The following is a 21,657-nucleotide window of genomic DNA, read 5'->3' as shown; positions in this document are numbered from 1 at the left end:
GTGAAGTAAACCAACTTTTGGATTTTAGATCGGGACCGATTCGAATCCGCGACAATCCATTCGAAGTGGAACGACACATCCCGAACAATGAATCCGAATCCCGAGGCAATCTCGAGCAATGGATTCGAATCGGACGGTCTGACCCGGGAACTAGTGTACCTGCAAAAGGATCAAATTGGTTGGTGCAGTGCAGGAGTGCAGCACCATTTAATCTGGCTATATTTACTCGGGATTACTTGCCGAGTCTTACATTTGCATCCTAGAAGACTTGAAAATCCTCCCCAATGTGAAGATTTTAAGCATGTTCTTCTGTTACACTTGTGGATGTATCGATACCAAGCAAATACCAAGAGAAGCTAAAACACTTTCACATATCAGACCCAAATATCTTACCCATTAGTTTTACTTTCAAATTTTAGTGCAACTAGAAACACGTAACTATCTCACATTACTTAAATCATAACTACCTCACACTACTTAAAACTTATGCCCCGACTCATGATACTTTAAACCTTTCCTCACCATACCAAGCACGCTGCTACTTGCACGCATTTCAAAATATCAACCAATCATTGTATTGTAAGTTGCAGCTTTACACAGGTCACATTCTGAACTTTTGTGCAATCAAAGATTGAAACTATTGGCACATATTGGCAAATCCATCAGAACAACAAAGAAACAAATATTGGTACATATTTACATTGCATTAACACAAACAATCGCTCAGACTTCCAATCTGGTTCGTCTCTTAACAAACCTAGCAGGAGCAAAAGGCTTAAGATCAACTGTTGTAGACTTCCCCTCCAATATAAGCTCAGCCAAAGAAGCACCAGTTGCGGGTCCATTCAGTATACCCCAGCAACTATGCCCAGTTGCCACGTAACAATTCTTCACACCAGGTAACTCTCCAATTACTGGTAACCCATCATCAGTGCAAGGGAGAAAACAAGCTTGTTCTGCTACCACCTCTGACACCGTGTCTCTCTTCAGGTGGCTTGATACTGTACCGGCAATTTTGTGTAGCATCTCGATTGATTCAGTCTCTCCAGTTATTGATTCTGGGTTTTCTGGCACCTCAGCATCCTTTGACATCCCACAAATGTATACTTCTCCTATTACCGACAGTATCACAGCAGTACGAACAAAAGTTAAATAATTGATAAACATGTCAGCTACAGTTTTAAGATTTGACATTGCAGTTTCCTTTTTTCATTATCATTACTTTTGCTTTGGATAAATACAGATGAACTGTTTAAAGTGACTTCTGAAAAAGGAATATTGATTATTAGCTACATGAAGTTAATGATTTGTGGGACACTGGAGGTATGGTCCAACACAAGATAGGTCAAATACAAAGTTGTATAATGACATGTAAAAAGTTTGAAAATAACATAAGAGTTATCAAATCATGTACAACAAGCTAAAACAGCAGAAGTTCGGTACTTACCAGTTGGTCTAGGGTAAACCTCAGGGTCCAGCATCTTCGCCCCTGGAGCAGGCTGATAACTCAAGAACAATGCATGAGGTGTGATTCTATCGGGCTCTCTAGGCCGAAGAATAATGCTATGGGCCTTAAGCCCTGATATATTAAACAGTTCAGATATCATAGATAAGCGATTCGACCAGGGACCAAGTGCAAGTACGACTGCATCTGCTGGTACCGCCTCCTTCATTTCTTTAAGGACAACTCCAGTAGCATGGCCATTTTCAACTATGATGGTTTCTACCTCGCCTTTGATGACTTTGGCTTCAGAGGCTGAGAGCAGAGTTTGCGTGAAAAGTCGCGGGTGTACCTGTTTGATGCCCAACGTTCCATCACTTTAGTTTGCGCAGTTTTAAAAAAAAAAAATTCCAAGAGAAGTCTTTTGAAATAATGCATAAACAATGCGCTTGATAACAACCGTTCTATCCGTGTGATGAAATTGGTACATTGGGTGACAAATTTAAACACACTCAACAAATTATATTAAAACACAGCCTTTTCTCGTGAGAGTGAGCCCAGATTTGATCAAAAGAGGAACACAAAATAAAATAATTAAAGCTGCAATTGATTTGTATGCACTGAATAAACAGACTGTACTGGTTTAATAGCAACACATCAGTCCAGTACAAGATGGAATTCCTAGCTCATTTCTCTAAGTACCTGAGCAGTTGTCTCAGTCGTACCAATCTGCTTTGCTGGCCGAGCCGTCTCCCCATCAACCCAATCGGGCAACAGATTGGAACCTTTCATAGAAGAAGAAGAGCCCCCCCGCTCGGACAGCACTGGCACGGAGAGCGTAGTGAGAGCTCTATACCCGTACACATCCTCCCCGTTATATTTCTCAGCGAGCGATTTATGGAGATCGAAGCTGGCACGCGCAAGGCTCGACATGGGCCCACCATCGCACCAATCGAGCGCGAGAAACCCACCAGCCTTTCCCGAAGCAGCGCAAGCGGGAGCAGACTTCTCTACGACGGTGACGGAGGTTTGAAGCTTTTGAGAGAGGAAGTAGGCGGTGCACGCGCCGATCACACCGCCTCCGCAGACGACGATGTGTTTAGAAGCGGATTGGGAGGATAGATGGGATTCCGACGCGGCCATGATGCGGGTTAAGACGGTGATGGGTCCCTTGAGTCCTTGACAGCTTTGCGAGGAATGGAAAGATGAGTTGGGACTTGGGATGATGTCGCAGCGGGCAGCGGGTAAAGACCGGAAGCATCGTGAATGCTATCCAAACCGAAATTGTTTTTCGTTAGCACTCTAATAATATAATAAGGCAAATTCTGGAATGGACTAAAAAAAAGTTTGGACCGTCCATACATTAAGATCGAACAGTTCTGATATTTTGTAAGGATCAAAACTCTCCGTTAACAGCGAATGTCTTATTCTCTTTCGCTCTTTCTGATCTGTAAAAAATATTCTCCCGAGCGAGCCCATCCCCTCCCCTGATCCGTAAAACTTCGTCAAATGGTTGATCTGTTGACTCATCTGACAACAATGCAACAATGCAGCCAATTCCATCATGAACTACTTAGTACAGTTTTTTAAAATTAATTTTGCAAAACATGCTAATTTCTCATGATTTATCCTTCTCTTATATGTACAGCTTTGGATATAAATGAAAACCCAAGTTATGTCCTTTTGAACCCTGCACTCATCCATTCTCAGAACTTCGACACAGCTTCTGTAGGTATAGTCTTTGCCTAATGTTTGTGTATGATATATTATTGTATTCTCTTTAGTTAATTTTCAAGAACTTGCTTTCTCATACTGTACTGTCCAAGCATAGTAGTGAAACCAGGCACTACATAACCAGACAAGGAAAAGGAGGATGACAAAATTTGAAAAAAGAACTAAAGTGATTAACAGTTAATTTAATTTCTTACACTGTGACTGAGATTTACAATATGGTATAGGAACTTGAGATGAAAATATTTTTTTTAGAATTTCTGAGGGTAAAATTGTAGCCTTTTGTGCTACTTTGTACTCATTCCATATTACTGTTTAAGAATCAATTATAAATTTAATGTGTATATTATTTCTGACATATACAATCTATTGAATGCAGGGGCGGAAGGTAGTACATTGCAGGGGTGGCTAAGTAAACCCCATGGTTTTCAAAATTTATTATTATATACACAGAATTTTTTTATTTTATATGTATTAGCCCCCTCTATGATAATAAATTTTTTTTGAAGGGCTTATATAGAAGAATAACATGTCTTTTGGATTTCCAACTTAACAAAACCATGTAAAAATAAAATAAAACCATCTTTGACTTGATTTTTTTTATTATTATTAAAGCATGTAGGCATTTAATTCAACTAAACAAAGTTTTTACAAACAGACATCACTATATTACATTAAGAAACTTGAGGAGGGGTGTACCCAAATTAACAACAGAGGGATTTGCACTAGAACCAAAAACACCTCATAAAACATGCACATAATCCAAACGAAATAAAAAACAACAAGAACACATAACCCCTCAACTCAAGAAAACATGCACATAATCTTTGATTGGAAATTTGTTGAAATATAGAAAGGAAAAACGTATAACAGGAAAAGAATGAATCCATATCCTCTGAGGTAACATAATATTTTTGTTTGGACCATGGCCGTCCGATCGGAATTCAAGCCAAGTCGGCAAGTGGAATGCACGGGGCCGCTTTAATAGTCGTGTAGATTCTGATTGGACGATCCAGATCCAAAGAGAAATATTTTGTTACCTTAAGTTGATATGAATTCTTTTGTGTGGAAAAGGAACTTTTTAATAATTATTAGATTAATTTATTCAATATTTCAAAGTTTGAGTTAATTAACCAGCGTATTACTTCTCACTAATGGATCTGTGATGAATGCTAATTTTAGCATTTTACTTTCATATTAAATCACTAATATGATATTTATTGTATTCGCAGATGTCTGTTAAATTTTTAATTTTCTGCATAAAAAATTAAATTATGTCAAACATTATTAGTGCATGGAATTATAGAAGAGGTTATTTATTTTTTTATAAGTTATTTGTACACAGGTAAAATTATGTTTAAGAAAAAGATTACATACCTGTTTATATCGAGAAAGAAATAGCTAATAAGATGAGTTTAAATGAGATTATTGTAGAATTTTCTCTTTTAGAAAATCATATTCAAATTTAAATTAAAAAATATATGAATATGAATTTATTATGTTTTTTCTATTTCGATAAACATATCATTTATTGGCTTTACTTATTTATTATAAATTCTATACAATCAAATAGTGAAGAATTATATTATTTTGTGTTATATAGATATTGATTTTTATTAAAAAATATTTTTAATATATGATGTTTAGTCGGTCAGCCCCCCTATACTTAAAGTCGAGTTCCGCCCCTGATTGAATGAATTTAATAACTTACATTTGTACGTTGGTCAGAAGACGTTTACGGCGGTAACTTTTAAAAATTGATTAAAAGTTGCAATTAGCATCAAAGGCATGGGTGCTACAAGTAGCAATTTCTATTTTAGTAAGTTCAGTAATTAGAAGCAGGATGTGCCTAAAATAACATGAACGGAAGTTCTGCTCAGCAGGTGTATTTATTGTAACAGATGCTAAATTTAGATTGTAGTGCAGTCATAGAAAGTAGTGGGATCTAAAATTAGATAGATGTACTTGTTATAAATATGTAAGCATGTTATGTAATTGATTGCAAAGAGTAAGAAAAACAATTATGCAGTGTTGAGAAATTAGTTTTCTGTTCAGCAGTAGGGTTCTGTTTACCAGAATTTTCTGTCAACAAGGTCCTCTTTACTAGTATTGCAATACAGAGAGCTAAAACTATGTTTTCGTTCCAGCAAGCATACAAGTTCGTACCAGGAAGGCTACAGGTAAATCAGTATGGATGGCACATCTTTTGCTAATATTCGTCGTGTTAGAAATAAATTTTGCTATAATTAACATATTTTTACTGGTATATTTTACTGTAGGATAAGTATGATTGTTCAACAATTTGTATACACTATACCTTCCAATTTTATGCCCTGGATTCCTTACTCCATTGTGTTGTGTTAGTCGGAGATGGAGGGTTTTGTTTTGCCTATCTATCCTCATCTAGATAATTTGACATCATTATATATTGTCTATGGTCTGAAATCATATGTCCACAAGTACATCAAACTGTATTGAGATCCAGATTTCCTATGGCAACAGACATAACCTGAGTATGTTCTGAGTCTTCTAACTTCTTCAAACCATTTTAAGGCAGAGAGTGTTACTAAAATTTGATTTTTTTTTTTTCCCTGACAGGGAGCTGATTGGCCAGGGTGCTTTTGGGTCAGTTCACTTGGGGAGACTTTCTGATGGAAAACTCGTTGCAGTAAAAGTGCATTCTAACGAAACAAAACTTGGTGCCGATTCATTTGTTAATGATGTCAATTAGAGTACTAGTCTAAAACTAGCAATTCTGCCTAGCATTTTGTTTTGTGTATGCTCCTTGTTTATTAGGCCGTTGTGCTCATGGTCTAATAGATAGTCCATTATTTTCCTTGCTTGTCATTTTAGGGGAGGATTTTATCTTCGGATTAGGTATCAATATCTAGTAGTTCTAGAAGGTTTTCATTATGAGTGAAATGAAACAGATCTTGGTGTACGACTATAAATTTTCTTACTTAGATTTTCAAACAATCCTATCGGGTCGGGTGGGGCCTGTAACTCTGATATTTTACACCTTTGACAGCTTATTATGTTTAGGAGGCATATTCCTTGCTTAGATTCTTACTTAGACAAGGTTAGAACTTGACATCCATTTTAGAAGGAAATAACAGGCATGATGGACACTCACTATCAAATCAGCCCATCATGCAACATCAAATCTAATTTGTTGTGGCTCTATATATTGTTGTGGCTCTATATGGGCACCAATCTCTTGCTGAATCCGGATTAGTGCTTAACGGGTCTATTAATGGATATGTTGTGGGTGACGGTTGCAGTTGTAATTCTTCTGTTATTTATTTTGTCTCCAAGCATATTTTAATATAGATTAAGCATCTAATGGTTTGAATTGACCGTTTGAACTTCAAAAATCGGAGAACTGAGTCGTTTGTTCCTGAGTCCAGGAACAAACGATTTGAGCTTAGTCACCCCTCTCTCTCTCTCTCTATATATATATATATAGAGAGAGAGAGAGAGAGAGAGAGATGGGCTATGGCCTATGGTGCATTGCAATGCATGGGCACCCTTGTGCATTGGATCATAAATCACCGATTCAAAGTTCAAATGACCGATCCAAATCGTTCATCTTGTTCTCCATATTAATATGTGCTTGGAGACGAAATTTTACATTTTTTGGAATTTTTAACTATTTATTAAGTCATTTTGAAAATCTGGATGAACAGTAAAAACAGTAAAATTTTCTGGACCACCGGATCAGCGATTTTCAAAGTGGCTTAATAAATAGTAAAAATTTTTCAAAAAAGGTAAAATTTCATCTCCAAGCACATATTAATATGGAGAACAAGATGAACGGTTTGAATCGGTCATTTGAACTTTGAATCGGTGATTTATAGTCCAATGCACAAGGGTGCCCATGCATTACAATGCACCATAGCCCATCTCTCTCTCTCTCTCTATATATATATTTGCAACATACGAGAAAAGTACAATGTAATCTCATTTAATACATATTAGCCATAATCATAATAAAATATATATATAGATTAGTTATCATGATCAATTAAATGAGAATATTTTATCTTACACCCCCACATTTTTGTTGTCTTATTAAACTTATCATAATTTTTCATAAAATTAAAAACATATATTCAATATTTATGCCATACATATCGTTGGGTCAACTTAATATATCTACAAACATTTTAGCCCCACAATTTACTAAATATAACATAATGATAAACCATTCTATAAACACATAATCACTATACTACAATTAAAATATAATTTATGCATTTATAATTTCATGCCATATATTACTTAGAGACGTCTATAAATATTTTAATAAAAAAAATAACCTTCACAATAACATTAAGATATACTAATTAGTCATCATGATTAATTGATTAAAATGAACGAGTAGAACTAAGGTGTTCTTAAGCTCACCAACGTGTTTGGTGAGCTTAACTCCAAAATCCATCTAATCAATTTCAAATGATGAATCCGAATCGTTGAAATCCAACTACCTTACGAGTGATGCGTCTACATGTGAAAATTTTAAACATTTGAATTAATTTAATATAAAGTCAAGTGGTCAAAAAACGTTCAAAAAATGAATGCACTAAAATTAATTTATTAACCTTCTAATTTTGACTGATTGACTTTATACTAAATTAATTTGAATGTTTAAAATTTTCACATGTAGATGCATCACTCGTAAGGTAGGCGGGTTCCAACTGTTTGGATTCGTCATTTGAAACCGATTTGATGGGTTTTGGAGTTAAACTCACCAAAGTGTTTGGTGAGCTTAAAAACACCCTAGTTCTACTCAAAATGAACCTCAATCAATAAAATTGATCATGATTTTTTTTTATTTAATTTTACACCCCACATTTTATACTATATATGAGATACATAACATTATCTATAATCACTTTCACTAGAGTGCAAAATATCATACATCTCAATATCTCCAAATTTAAAATAAATCATTACAACCAATTGAACATTAAAAAAAAATTTGATCATAATTATTTTCATTCAAAATTTCTTTTAGTTACTTCCCCATTGTTACTTATTATTTTCATTCTATACTTTTCATAAAATATATATACAATTTGATTTAGCTTGAGTTAAACGATTTACTATTATTAATCACCATATCAATTTAGCACTTGCATATTGAATATTGAACAATAGTAAATAACTCGGGGAATTTGATAAAATACCCTACTCTCTAAAAACATCAAACAAAATACCTTTCTTCTAATTTTTTTGACAAAATACCCCTGTGGGACCCACATTTACTCCTCCTTCCCCTCCCTCCTCTTTACTCTTGCTGTTTTGACACAAAATTAAAAACTATTCTCTTGCTCTGTAATTCCAAATTTGATTCACCTCTTCCTTCTCAACTCCGTATCTCTCTTCCCCTTCTAAATAGATAAGCATCCATACTCATTGAATTCAGATCTGTAGTCATAACATGATAATTTGGTTAACTTAATTTGGAGTCCTTACCTTTACTTAGTAATTTCTAATTGCTAGGATGTATATGTCAAAATTAAATATTTTATTGTTAAGTAAGTTTTTAAACTGCTTTTCTCGAAACAAAAGAAATATTATGTTGCTAAACCATAAGCAGTTTCATTTACATATGTTGATTAATATATATATTTTTTTATTTGTTTTTGCTCTTAGCAACTGACTATTTGATTAATTAGTTTATTCTGCATTAATGTGATTCAACCTTTGTTTGGTTCACCTATGTTTGTAAGGATATGATCAGTACGCCCACGACAATGGTATGATTTTTCACGGAACCCACCAAGAACAGAGTTATAAGAATAATAAAAAAACAGGGTAATTGTATGTATAAGAGAGATGATGTGATTCAGTTTAATCATATACTGTATTTATTCAGTTGCAAAGTGTAAACTATACCCAAAAGTTTATGCTCAAGTAGTGCCCCATTTATACTGTATATAATATGTTTTACTCTAGCAAAAATTTTTCACCTCACAATATTTGAGGAAAATTTCAGCAGAAAAAACCACTATAGGGTTCACTCTATTGATTTTTCGAGGCTAATGCAGAGCTGTTCACACCACAACCAGTGGTGAAGCTAGAATTTGAGTTACGAATAGGCAGAAATCAGATTCGGGTTCTTTGTTTCTAAACGGATTCGGATTCGAATCGCCTCCATAATTCAATTCAATTTCAATGCACAATAGCAATAATTAGCAAATGCCTATCCAGCAAGCCCTAGAAGAGCCTTCAAACCAGAATGAGAGGGGAAGCAAGGTACGGACATGAAAAAAAGGAGAATGATCAAAGAAAATGTTTGTTTTTCTGTGGCGACTCTATGCTAGGTCCTTGATGAACAGAAAAAGTTGAAATTAAGGTATGATTTTGTTCATTGAATGCAAATCTATTTAGAAGGGGAAGAGAGAGACAAAGTTAGTTAACACCAAGGAAGAAGTGAATTAAATTTAAAATTACAGATCCAACTGCGGGAGTAAACAATTTTAAATTCTGTGCCAAAACAGCAAGAGTAAAGAGGAGGGAGAGGAAGGAGGAGCAAATGTGGTCCCACAGGGGTATTTTGTCAAAAAATTTAGAGGAGGGGCATTTTGTTTGAAATATTTGGAGAGTAGGGTATTTTATCAAATTTCCCAAATAACTCTAAATTACTTGTGTAACCTCTGTAAACCTTTTAAGGCCAGAATTCCAGTGATGTTTATATGGGTCAGCTTTGTTTTCATGTTAATATTTTGAAACATAACTAATTCTAAAATGAAATGCCCGAATAATTATAATTTATTATTATGTCAACGTTGGAGTGTTATGACTCAATCCTCAAAATGTATTTTTTTTCTTATCTTTACATAAATTATAATAAATTATCATAGACTATTAAAGTCATGTCAAGAGACTTTCAGTTCACAGTGAAACAATAAAAAACCGATCATTAATGAGATAGATTTATTTATGATTTGTTTTAATAATTATAAACGTCATTTAACTAACATACAATAGAAAGTTTTAGAAGTTAATACTATTATATATTTGAACCGTCATTACTATTTCTCCATTCAATTTTTTTATAATCATTAAAGATTAATAATTAAGATGTAATTATGGTGTTTAAAAATTGAATTAAGAGAGACAGTTATATAAATTCAATTATCCCGTTGTAAAGGTAAAAAATAAAGAAACTGGAAACAAAATTTATTGGAAATAAATTGTAATATATATTTTTATCTTTATACTCTGATCATATTATTAATTAGGAGATGAAATTGGAAATTCAAAACATATGATTTTGTTTTATTTTTTTTAATTTTTTTTATCGGTTGAGAGAGCTGAAAATAATAGAAATAATATATATTTCTTTTTCTTCTCTTCGGATACAGAGTAACCATAAAAGAAAAGATATTAATTAATTTTATTATCATTATTGTTTCGGTTACTATTAGAATTAAATAAGAGAGAGTCATTATTACAATCAATAGACATCTTAATTAGCCAATTTATATTTATTCGAAAAATAACTGAAATATATTGAGTAATAGAATTTTCAAAATTAAGATTTCAACATTAAGGCACACACACTTGATAACTATAATTTCTGAGATTATTATGCTATACGTTATTCATAATATATATTTTATTGGAAATCAATGCAAATAATTTAAAATTGAAAATTCCCTAAGCCTTTGTACAATTTGTAAATTGAAAATAATAACTATCTATTTTTTATTACTTAATTCAATTATACATTTCATATACGGAAGAATCATTAGTAACTAGGTTAGCATTGATGTTGTTATTTTACATAAAATTATTATTTTATTTGTAGCAATTTTTCACCGATAACCTTGAAAATTTACTTGCCGGCGATCTTAAATTTGTTTTTATTACAAATAAGTCTAATTATTATGCAATTGTTTTTGTTATTTTATTTTTTATAACAAATAATTTTTTTTTCACAATAAATTAATAACTAAAAAAACTAACTCATTCTAGAAAATAACAAATGTAAGACTTTTCAATATGTTAATGATTTTCACATTATAAAAATTAGGAAGCTGATAATTGTACTCCAAACAAAGTATCCGTCCGTGTCCCCCAACCTTCTAGAATGTCGGCGACAAAAAGATCAGGTTTTACTTCATACAGCACAATAACAATACCAATCTTTATTTATTGTATAGAATTTCGCTGCATGAAGAGAAAAACGCTATGTTAAAAAAAATTAACAAAAGCATAGCCAAATGCAGCGAAACAATCGTATAATTTAAACATATAAAGGAAAGTGTTTAGTCAACTGCATTCAAGTGTTTAACTTTCATTGTAAATGAATTAAATTTTTATTTTTTAAAACAAAAACGAATCCCTGAATTCATCCCCGACCAAAAATTTACAACTCTAAATTTGAACCAATCCCCAAGCGCGTCTCCGAGCATGAAATTTACAACTCTAAATTTGTACTAATTCCCGAGGGCGTCCCCCAGCACATTTTTTTTTCATTTGTGCAGAATGTGCCAGGAACAGTACCTGTGAACAAGTAAAGCATGTAAACCAATATGTACTAGCAAGCAAACAACATAAACAAAGAATTGAAAATTCTCTGATTAATATCAATACCTGTGAATTGTTTCAGGTTCTAAGACATGCTTAACACCAAGACCAATACTTGTGAACATTAATAAGAAGTCTGCAATTTTGTACATAAGTTTGCATCAAGAAGAATGTTATCGGGTTTTGACAATTCCATCTCTAATATATATATATTTCTGGATATATGAACAAAAAAGAAAGAAAATTGGAATACAAAGGAAACAAGGAAATAACGTACCTCCAAATAATGGATTCAATATAAGAACTATCGAAGGCACGAAGAGGATGGAGTCAGTTCTGTAAGCCAAAAACAAATGCAGACTTGTATATCCCTATGCGCTTCCTACAATTTAATTGAACAATACATCAGGCTCCTACAGCTTCATCATCATAAGTTATTATCAACCAACAAATATATTTCTGATTTTAAGAGTGCATTAAAATTTTAAGAATTATACTAAGCAAAGAGGATATAAGTCGAACAAACACATGAAATTTGAATCTAAACACTGCAAAAGAACATAAATAGAGTTTAAATATGTACCAGTTTTATACATTCATGAAGCTATTGAGAAGAATGGACCCGATGACAAGCTTTCATGTGCCCTTCAAACAATAGCTTTATAAATTTAGGATTGCAACGGTAACATCTGCACTCAATAACAGAGATAAAAAGGCTATTATTGTCTGGTAGCGAATGTGTCAGGAACAGTACTTGTGAACAAGTAAAGCATGTAAACCAATATGTACTGGCAAGCAAACAACATAAATAAAGCGTTGAAAATTTGTTCATATAAACATGTGTTTACAAACACATTTTAAAGCATATAAACTTGTGTTTAAAAACATTGAAAAATATGTGTTTACAAACATATAAACCTGTGTTTTCAAACACATTTTAAAACTTATTCTTCAAACACATTTTAAAGCATATAAACATGTGTTTACAAACATTAAAAAATCTTTATTTAATAGATTAATTGTTCAAAATGAAGACTATTTTTTTAGTTATTAAATATCAAAAGCTATTAATTTGCATAATTAAAATTAGAACAAATCCCCCACCGTGTCCCCGAGCTAACTGGGTTTAAATTGTACTTTAAAGTATGTTCAAGTACTTATAACTAGTTAAAGTACTTGAGTAGTTAATTAATGATTACAGGACTGTTAACAAGCTGGAGGACTAGCTCGGGGATTAGTGATTAGAACTCCTCCTAACAGACTGTCAACAAAATTAAAATGTATGACAAAACCGTGCAAAGCTAACATTTAAAACAATCAACGTAAAACAGCGATGCGTTAAAACATCGATTCGTTAATTAATGGCAAATTAACAAATTTTTGTTATTAGCGGACAGTTAAACCCAATTAAACCAGTTCGGGGACAAGCTCGGGTTTGATGGCTCAGGGTACCAGAATATTTCTCTAAAAATTAACAAATATTATTTCATCAAAGGACTTTGTTAAATTATTATATCAAATAAATGATAACAATTGTTGAAATTTCTGATAACAAAAACACCTTTCTAATTAAGTATAAATTAATCAATTTAATACTAAATTCATTCTTCGTAAGTTCTATTACGATTTCAATTATATAATATTTCATTGATCAACAACTACATCAACTTGAATAATTTAGTTTATTATTCAAATATTCATTTACTAAAATTAATTTTATATTTTAGTAAGAAATCTAAAATCTCTAGTAAGAAATCAGATTTTGATTTCCGATTATGATTGTAATCAAAATAATACAAACAAATGAAGACAAAGTTTTGATTTTTTTTTTATAACAGAAACTATTTTTGTAAACTAATTAATTCTACAATATATAAAATAATTAAAATTGTTTTTTTAATTTGATCAAATTCAAATTACGGGTTGTTGCCTTAGATTGTTGGAAAAATATTAACTAATGAACTAAGTTAAATCTGAAATTTGATCAATAAAATAAATAAAAACTATATTTAAAATTTAATCAAGAATATAGTAATTAAAACTTTGTTACCCGGAGCTGCAAAATGCATACCTAATGAAATTTCCCGTCCTAAGCGCAGGAATAATCGGTTAAGACTGCCCCAAGTTACGCCGGTATTCCTCTGCCTGCGGGTGCAACTGTGATAGAGAGGTTGATGTAGCTTCTTTCAACAATGATAACAGAATAATAAGTTTTCTATAAAGAAAATGTTTAATTGTGGAAGAATAGAAATTGAATTTATGAAATATGAAGCTAACAGGAAGAAGAGAGCATTTCAATTATTAGACAATTGCTCTCCAAATGATATGTGTGCTATTTATAGGCAAAACGATAGATATCAATCAATTTGTGCATTCATGACTATTAAAAATTATATTCAATATATTACCGTTTCATTCATTATTAAAAGAAATTGAACAGGAAAATATGAATGGAAATGAAGCGGTCTCATTGAATAAATAGTTATCATGCACATACAGAAACTCAAGTGAATTTTATTTCTTGCGCAAGCTCTGGTGCAAGTTATTGCCAATTAATTCAATTGATTATGAGTAAATGCTAAGATATAGAAATTGCATCCACAACTTTCTCTCTACCATATTTATATGATTTGATTTTCTGTGGCGGTGAACAGTGAGTTTCTATGTGGTAATTGGATTAAGAAAATAATTCACAATTAGCCCCATAATTCATAAAGTTAAAAACGTTAATATTAAATAAATAATTATGTAAATAAATTTTGAGTTTTCAAAATAAATTTCTAACATTACAACCCTAATACACTCCAATTGATGGTGTTTGAAGCACTCTAGTGGTGTCTCTATATGGGAAGATATTAGGGCATTTACTACACGAATACAACACACCAATTGATGTTGTTTGGAGCACACTAGTAGTGTCTCTATATGGCAAGATAATAGGGCAATTATAACCCTGGTACAATAATCCAATTGAAGGTGTTTGGAGCACTCTACTAGTATCTCCAGATGGCAAGATACTGGGCCATTTACGACACTAATGCAATACACCAATTGAATGTGTTTGGAACACTCCAGTATTGTCTCTATGGCAAGATAATAAGGCATTTACAACCCGAATACAACACATCAACTGAAAGTATTTGGAGTACAATAGTAATGCCTCAAGATGGCAAGATAATGGGGCATTAACAACCCTAATACAACACTCCAATTGAAGGTATATGGAGCACTCTAGTGGTGTCTCCGTATAGCAAGATAATGGAGTATTTACCACCCTAGTACAACACTCCAATTAAAGGTGTTTGGTCCACTTTAGTAGTCTCTCTTTGACCAGATAATACGGAATTTACAAACCTAATACAACACTCCAATTGAATGTGTTTGGAGCACTGTAGTAGTGTCTCTACATGACAAGATAAGAGGGCATTTACAACCCTAATACATCACACCACTTGAAGGTGTTTGGTGCACTCCAGTAGTGCCTCCAATTGAATGTGTTTGGAGCACACTAATAGTTTCTCCAGATGGCAAGATAATAGGGCATTTACAACACTGCAATTGAAGGTGTTTGGTGCACTCTAGTAGGGTCTCTATATGGCAATATAATATGACATTTACAACCCTAATAGAACACTGCGATTGAAGGTGTTTGGAGCACTCTAGTAGTGTCTCTTTTTGGAAAGATAATACGGCATTTTCTACCCAAATACAACACTCCAATTGAAGGTGTTTGGAGCACTCTAGTAGTGTCTCTTTATGGTAAGATAATACGACATTTACAACCCTAATACAACATTCCAATTGAAGGTGTTAGCAGCACCCTAATAGTGTCTCTATATGGCAACATAATAGGGCATTTAGAACCCTAATACAATGCTCCAATTAAAGATGTATGGAGCACTCTAGTAGTGTCTCTACATGGCAAGATAATAGCGCGTTTACAACTTTAATACAACACTCCAATTGTGATTTGAGCACTATAGTAGTGCCTCCATATAGAAAGATAATATAGCATTTATAACCCCAATACAACTCCTATTGAAGGTACTTGAGCACTCTAGTAGTGTCTCTATATGGAGAGATAATAGGGCATTTACAACCCTAATAGAACACTGTAATTGAAGGTGTTTGGAGCACTCTAGTAGTGTCTCCAGATGGCAAGATAATAGGGCATTTACAACTCCAATACAACACTCCAATTGAAGGTGTTTCGAGCACTCTAGTAGGGTCTCTATATGGCAATATAATATGACATTTACAACCCTAATAGAACACTGCAATTGAAGGTGTTTGGAGCACTCTAATAATGTCTCTTTATGGCAAGATAATATGACATATACAACCCTAATACAACACTCCAGTTGAAGGTGCTTGGAGCACTCTAATAGTGTCTCTATATGGCAACATAATAGGGCATTTACAACCCTAATACAATGCTCCAGCTAAAGTTGTTTGGAGCACTCTAGTAGTGTCTCTATATGGTGAGATAATAGGGTGTTTACAACTTTAATACAACACTCCAATTAAAGGTGTTTGGAGCACTCTAGCAGTGCTTCCATATAGAAAGATAATACAGCATTTACGACCCTAATACGACACTCCTATTGATGGTATTTGGAGCACTCTCGTAGTGTCTCTATATGGCAAGATAATAGGGCATTTACAACCCTTATACAACACACCACTTGAACGTGTTTGGTGCACTCCAGTAGTGACTCCAATAGAATGTGTTTGGAGCACTCTAGTACTGTCTCCAGATGGCAAGATAATAGGGCATTTACAACCCCAATACAACACTCCAATTGAAGGTGTTTGGAGCACTATAGTAGGGTCTCTATATGGCAATATAATATGACATTTACAACCCTAATAGAACACTGCAATTGAAGGTGTTTGGACCACTCTAATAGTGTCTCTCTATGGCAAGATAATACGACATTTACAACTCTAATGCAACACTCCAATTGAAGGTGCTTGGAGTACACTAATAGTGTCTCTATATGGCAACATAATAGGGTATTTACAACCCTAATACAATGCTCCAACAAAAGTTGTTTGGAGCACCCTAGTAGTGTCTCTATATGACGAGATAATAGGGCGTTTACAACTTTAATACAACAGTCCAATTAAAGTTGTTTGGAGCACTCTAGGAGTGCCTCCATATAGAAAGATAATACATCATTTACAACCCTAATACGATACTCATATTGATGGTATTTGGAGCACTCTCGTAGTGTCTCTATATGGCAAGATAATAGGGCATTTACAACCCTTATACAACACACCACTTGAAGGTGTTTGGTGCACTCCAGTAGTGCCTCCAATTGAATGTGTTTGGAGCACTCTAGTACTGTCTCCAGATGGCAAGATAATAGGGCATTTACAACCCCAATACAACACTCCAATTAAAGGTGTTTGGAGCACACTAGTAGGGTCTCTATATGGCAATATAATATGACATTTAGAACCCTAATAGAACACTGCAATTTAAGGTGTTTGGAGCACTCTAAATGTGTCTTTTTATTGCAAGATAATACGACATTTACAATGCTAATACAACACTCCAATTAATGGTGCTTGGAGCACTCTAATAGTGTCTCTATATGGTAAGATAATAGGGTATTTACAACCCTAATACAATGCTCCAATTAAAGTTGTTTGGAGCACTCTAGTAGTGTCTCTATATGGCAAGATAATAAGGCGTTTACAAATTTAATACAACACTCCAATTAAAGGTCTTTGGAGCACTCTAGCAGTTCTTCCATATAGAAAGATAATACAACATTTACGACCCTAATACGACACTCCTATTGATGGTATTTGGAGCACTCTCGTAGTGTCTCTATATGGAAAGATAATAGGGCATTTACTACCCTTATACAACACACCACTTGAAGGTGTTTGGTGCACTCTAGTAGCGCCTCCAATTGAATGTGTTTGGAGCACTCTAGAAGTGTCTCGAGATGACAAGGTAATAGGGCACTTACAACCCCAATACAACACTCCAATTGAAGGTGTTTGGAGCAGTCTAGTAGGGTCTCTATATGGCAATATAATATGACATTTACAACCCTAATAGAACACTGCAATTGAAGGTGTATGGAGCACTCTAATAGTGTTTCTTTAGGGCAAGATAATACGACATTTATAACCCTAATACAACACTCCAATTGAAGGTGTTTGGAGCACTCTAGTAGTGTCTCTATATGGAAACATAATAGGGCATTTACAACCCTAATACAATGCTCCAGCTAAAGTTGTTCGGAGCACTCTAGTAGTGTCTCTCTACATGGCAAGATAATAGGGCGTTTACGACTTTACTACAACATTCCAATTAAAGGTGTTTGGAGCACTCTAGTAGTGCCTCCATATATAAAGATAATACAGCATTTACAACCCTAATACGACACTCCTATTGAAGGTATTTGGAACACTCCCGTAGTGTCTCTGTATGGCAAGATAATAGGGCATTTACAACCCTTATACAACACACCACTCGAAGGTGTTTGGTGCACTCCAGTAGTGCCTCCAATTGAATGTGTTTGGAGCACTCTAGTACTGTCTCCAGATGGCAAGATAATAGGGCATTTACAACCTCAATAGAACACTCCAATTGAAAGTGTTTGGAGCACTCTAGTAGGGTCACTATATGGCAATATAATATGAGATTTACAACCCTAATAGAACACTGCAATTGAAGGTATTTGGAGCACTCTAATAGTGTCCCTTTATGGCAAGATAATACGACATATACAACCCTAATACAACACTCCAGTTGAAGGTGCTTGGAGCACTCTAATAGTGTCTCTATATGGCAACATAATAGGGCATTTACAACCCTAATACAATGCTCCAGCTAAAGTTGTTTGGAGCACTCTAGTAGTGTCTCTCTACATGGCAAGATAATAGGGTGTTTACAACTTTAATACAACATTTTAATTAAAGGTATTTGGAGCACTCTAGTAGTGCCTCCATATAGAAAGATAATACAGCATTTACAACTCTGATACGACACTCCTATTGAAGGTATTTGGGCCACTCTCGTAGTGTCTCCATATGGCAAGATAATAGGGCATTTACAACCCTTATACAACACACCACTTGAAGGTGTTTGGTGCACTCCAGTAGTGCCTCCAATTGAATGTGTTTGGAGCACTCTAGTAGTGTTTCCAGATGGCAAGATAATAGGGCATTTACAACCCCAATACAACACTCCAATTGAAGGTGTTTGGAGCACTTTAGTAGGGTCAATATATGGCAATATAATATGAGATTTACAACCCTAATAGAACACTGCAATTGAAGGTGTTTGGAGCACTCTAAATGTGTCTCTTTATTGCAAGATAATACGACATTTACAATGCTAATACAACACTCCAATTGATGGTTCTTGGAGCACTCTAATAGTGTCTCTATATGGTAACATAATAGGGTATTTACAACCCTAATACAATGCTCCAACTAAAGTTGTTTGGAGCACCCTAGTAGTGTCTCTATATGGCGAGATAATAGGGCGTTTACAACTTTAATACAACAGTCCAATTAAAGTTGTTTGGAGCACTCTAGGAGTGCCTCCATATAGAAAGATAATACAGCATTTACAACCCTAATACGACACTCCTATTGAAGGTATTTGGAACACTCCCGTAGTGTCTCTGTATGGCAAGATAATAGGGCATTTACAACCCTTATACAACACACCACTCGAAGGTGTTTGGTGCACTCCAGTAGTGCCTCCAATTGAATGTGTTTGGAGCACTCTAGTACTGTCTCCAGATGGCAAGATAATAGGGCATTTACAACCTCAATAGAACACTCCAATTGAAAGTGTTTGGAGCACTCTAGTAGGGTCACTATATGGCAATATAATATGAGATTTACAACCCTAATAGAACACTGCAATTGAAGGTATTTGGAGCACTCTAATAGTGTCCCTTTATGGCAAGATAATACGACATATACAACCCTAATACAACACTCCAGTTGAAGGTGCTTGGAGCACTCTAATAGTGTCTCTATATGGCAACATAATAGGGCATTTACAACCCTAATACAATGCTCCAGCTAAAGTTGTTTGGAGCACTCTAGTAGTGTCTCTCTACATGGCAAGATAATAGGGTGTTTACAACTTTAATACAACATTTTAATTAAAGGTATTTGGAGCACTCTAGTAGTGCCTCCATATAGAAAGATAATACAGCATTTACAACTCTGATACGACACTCCTATTGAAGGTATTTGGGCCACTCTCGTAGTGTCTCCATATGGCAAGATAATAGGGCATTTACAACCCTTATACAACACACCACTTGAAGGTGTTTGGTGCACTCCAGTAGTGCCTCCAATTGAATGTGTTTGGAGCACTCTAGTAGTGTTTCCAGATGGCAAGATAATAGGGCATTTACAACCCCAATACAACACTCCAATTGAAGGTGTTTGGAGCACTTTAGTAGGGTCAATATATGGCAATATAATATGAGATTTACAACCCTAATAGAACACTGCAATTGAAGGTGTTTGGAGCACTCTAAATGTGTCTCTTTATTGCAAGATAATACGACATTTACAATGCTAATACAACACTCCAATTGATGGTTCTTGGAGCACTCTAATAGTGTCTCTATATGGTAACATAATAGGGTATTTACAACCCTAATACAATGCTCCAACTAAAGTTGTTTGGAGCACCCTAGTAGTGTCTCTATATGGCGAGATAATAGGGCGTTTACAACTTTAATACAACAGTCCAATTAAAGTTGTTTGGAGCACTCTAGGAGTGCCTCCATATAGAAAGATAATACATCATTTACAACCCTAATACGACACTCCTATTGATGGTATTTGGAGCACTCTCGTAGTGTCTCTATATGGTAAGATAATAGGGCATTTACAACCCTTATACAACACACCACTTGAAGGTGTTTGGTGCACTCCAGTAGTGCCTCCAATTGAATGTGTTTGGAGCACTCTAGTACTGTCTCCAGATGGCAAGATAATAGGGCATTTACAACCCCAATACAACACTCCAATTAAAGGTGTTTGGAGCACACTAGTAGGGTCTCTTTATGGCAAGATAATACGACATTTACAACTCTAATGCAACACTCCAATTGAAGGTGCTTGGAGTACTCTAATAGTGTCTCTATATGGAAACATAATAGGGTATTTACAACCCTAATACAATGCCCCAACTAAAGTTGTTTGGAGCACTCTAGTAGTGTCTCTATGTGGCGAGATAATAGGGCCTTTACAACTTTAATACAATAGTCCAATTAAAGTTGTTTGTAGCAGTAGTGCCTCCATATAGAAAGATAATACATCATTTACAACCCTAATACGATACTCCTATTGATGGTATTTGGAGCACTCTCGTAGTGTCTCTATATGGCAAGATAATAGGGCATTTACAACCCTTATACAACACACCACTTGAAGGTGTTTGGTGCACTCCAGTATTGCCTCCAATTGAATGTGTTTGGAGCACTCTAGTACTGTCTCCAGATGGCAAGATAATAGAGCATTTACAACCCCAATACAACACTCCAATTAATGTTGTTTGGAGCACTCTAGTAGGGTCTCCATATGGCAATATAATATGACATTTAGAAACCTAATAGAACACTGCAATTGAAGGTGTTTGGAGCACTCTAAATGTGTCTCTTTATTGCAAGATAATACGACATTTACAATGCTAATACAACACTCCAATTGATGGTTCTTGGAGCACTCTAATAGTGTCTCTATATGGTAACATAATAGGGTATTTACAACCCTAATACAATGCTCCAATTAAAGTTGTTTGGAGCACTCTAGTAGTGTCTCTTTTTGGAATGATAATACGACATTTGCAAACCAAATACAACACTCCAATTGAAGGTGTTTGGAGCACTCTAGTAGTGTCTCTATATGGCAAGATAATACGGCATTTACAATGCTAATACAAC

General features: G+C 34.4%; 1 protein-coding gene across 1 annotated transcript; it reads right to left on the bottom strand.

Moving 5' to 3' along the window:
- Positions 1-606: 606 nt before the first annotated feature.
- Positions 607-2,704, bottom strand: LOC144558302 (FAD-dependent oxidoreductase family protein). Its single transcript, XM_078307117.1, has 3 exons — positions 2,144-2,704; positions 1,448-1,793; positions 607-1,112 (listed from the first exon to the last, which is right to left on the bottom strand). The coding sequence occupies exons 1-3, from the start codon at positions 2,582-2,584 to the stop codon at positions 724-726; spliced, it is 1,176 nt and encodes a 391-aa protein (XP_078163243.1). The 5' UTR covers positions 2,585-2,704; the 3' UTR covers positions 607-723.
- Positions 2,705-21,657: the final 18,953 nt, after the last annotated feature.

The sequence above is a fragment of the Carex rostrata genome, chromosome 8, assembly GCF_964058835.1.
Source record: "Carex rostrata chromosome 8, lpCarRost1.2, whole genome shotgun sequence".
Classification (NCBI taxonomy): domain Eukaryota; kingdom Viridiplantae; phylum Streptophyta; class Magnoliopsida; order Poales; family Cyperaceae; genus Carex; species Carex rostrata.
Note: the sequence above shows the minus strand (reverse complement) of the source record. Positions and strands in the feature narration are given on the sequence as shown.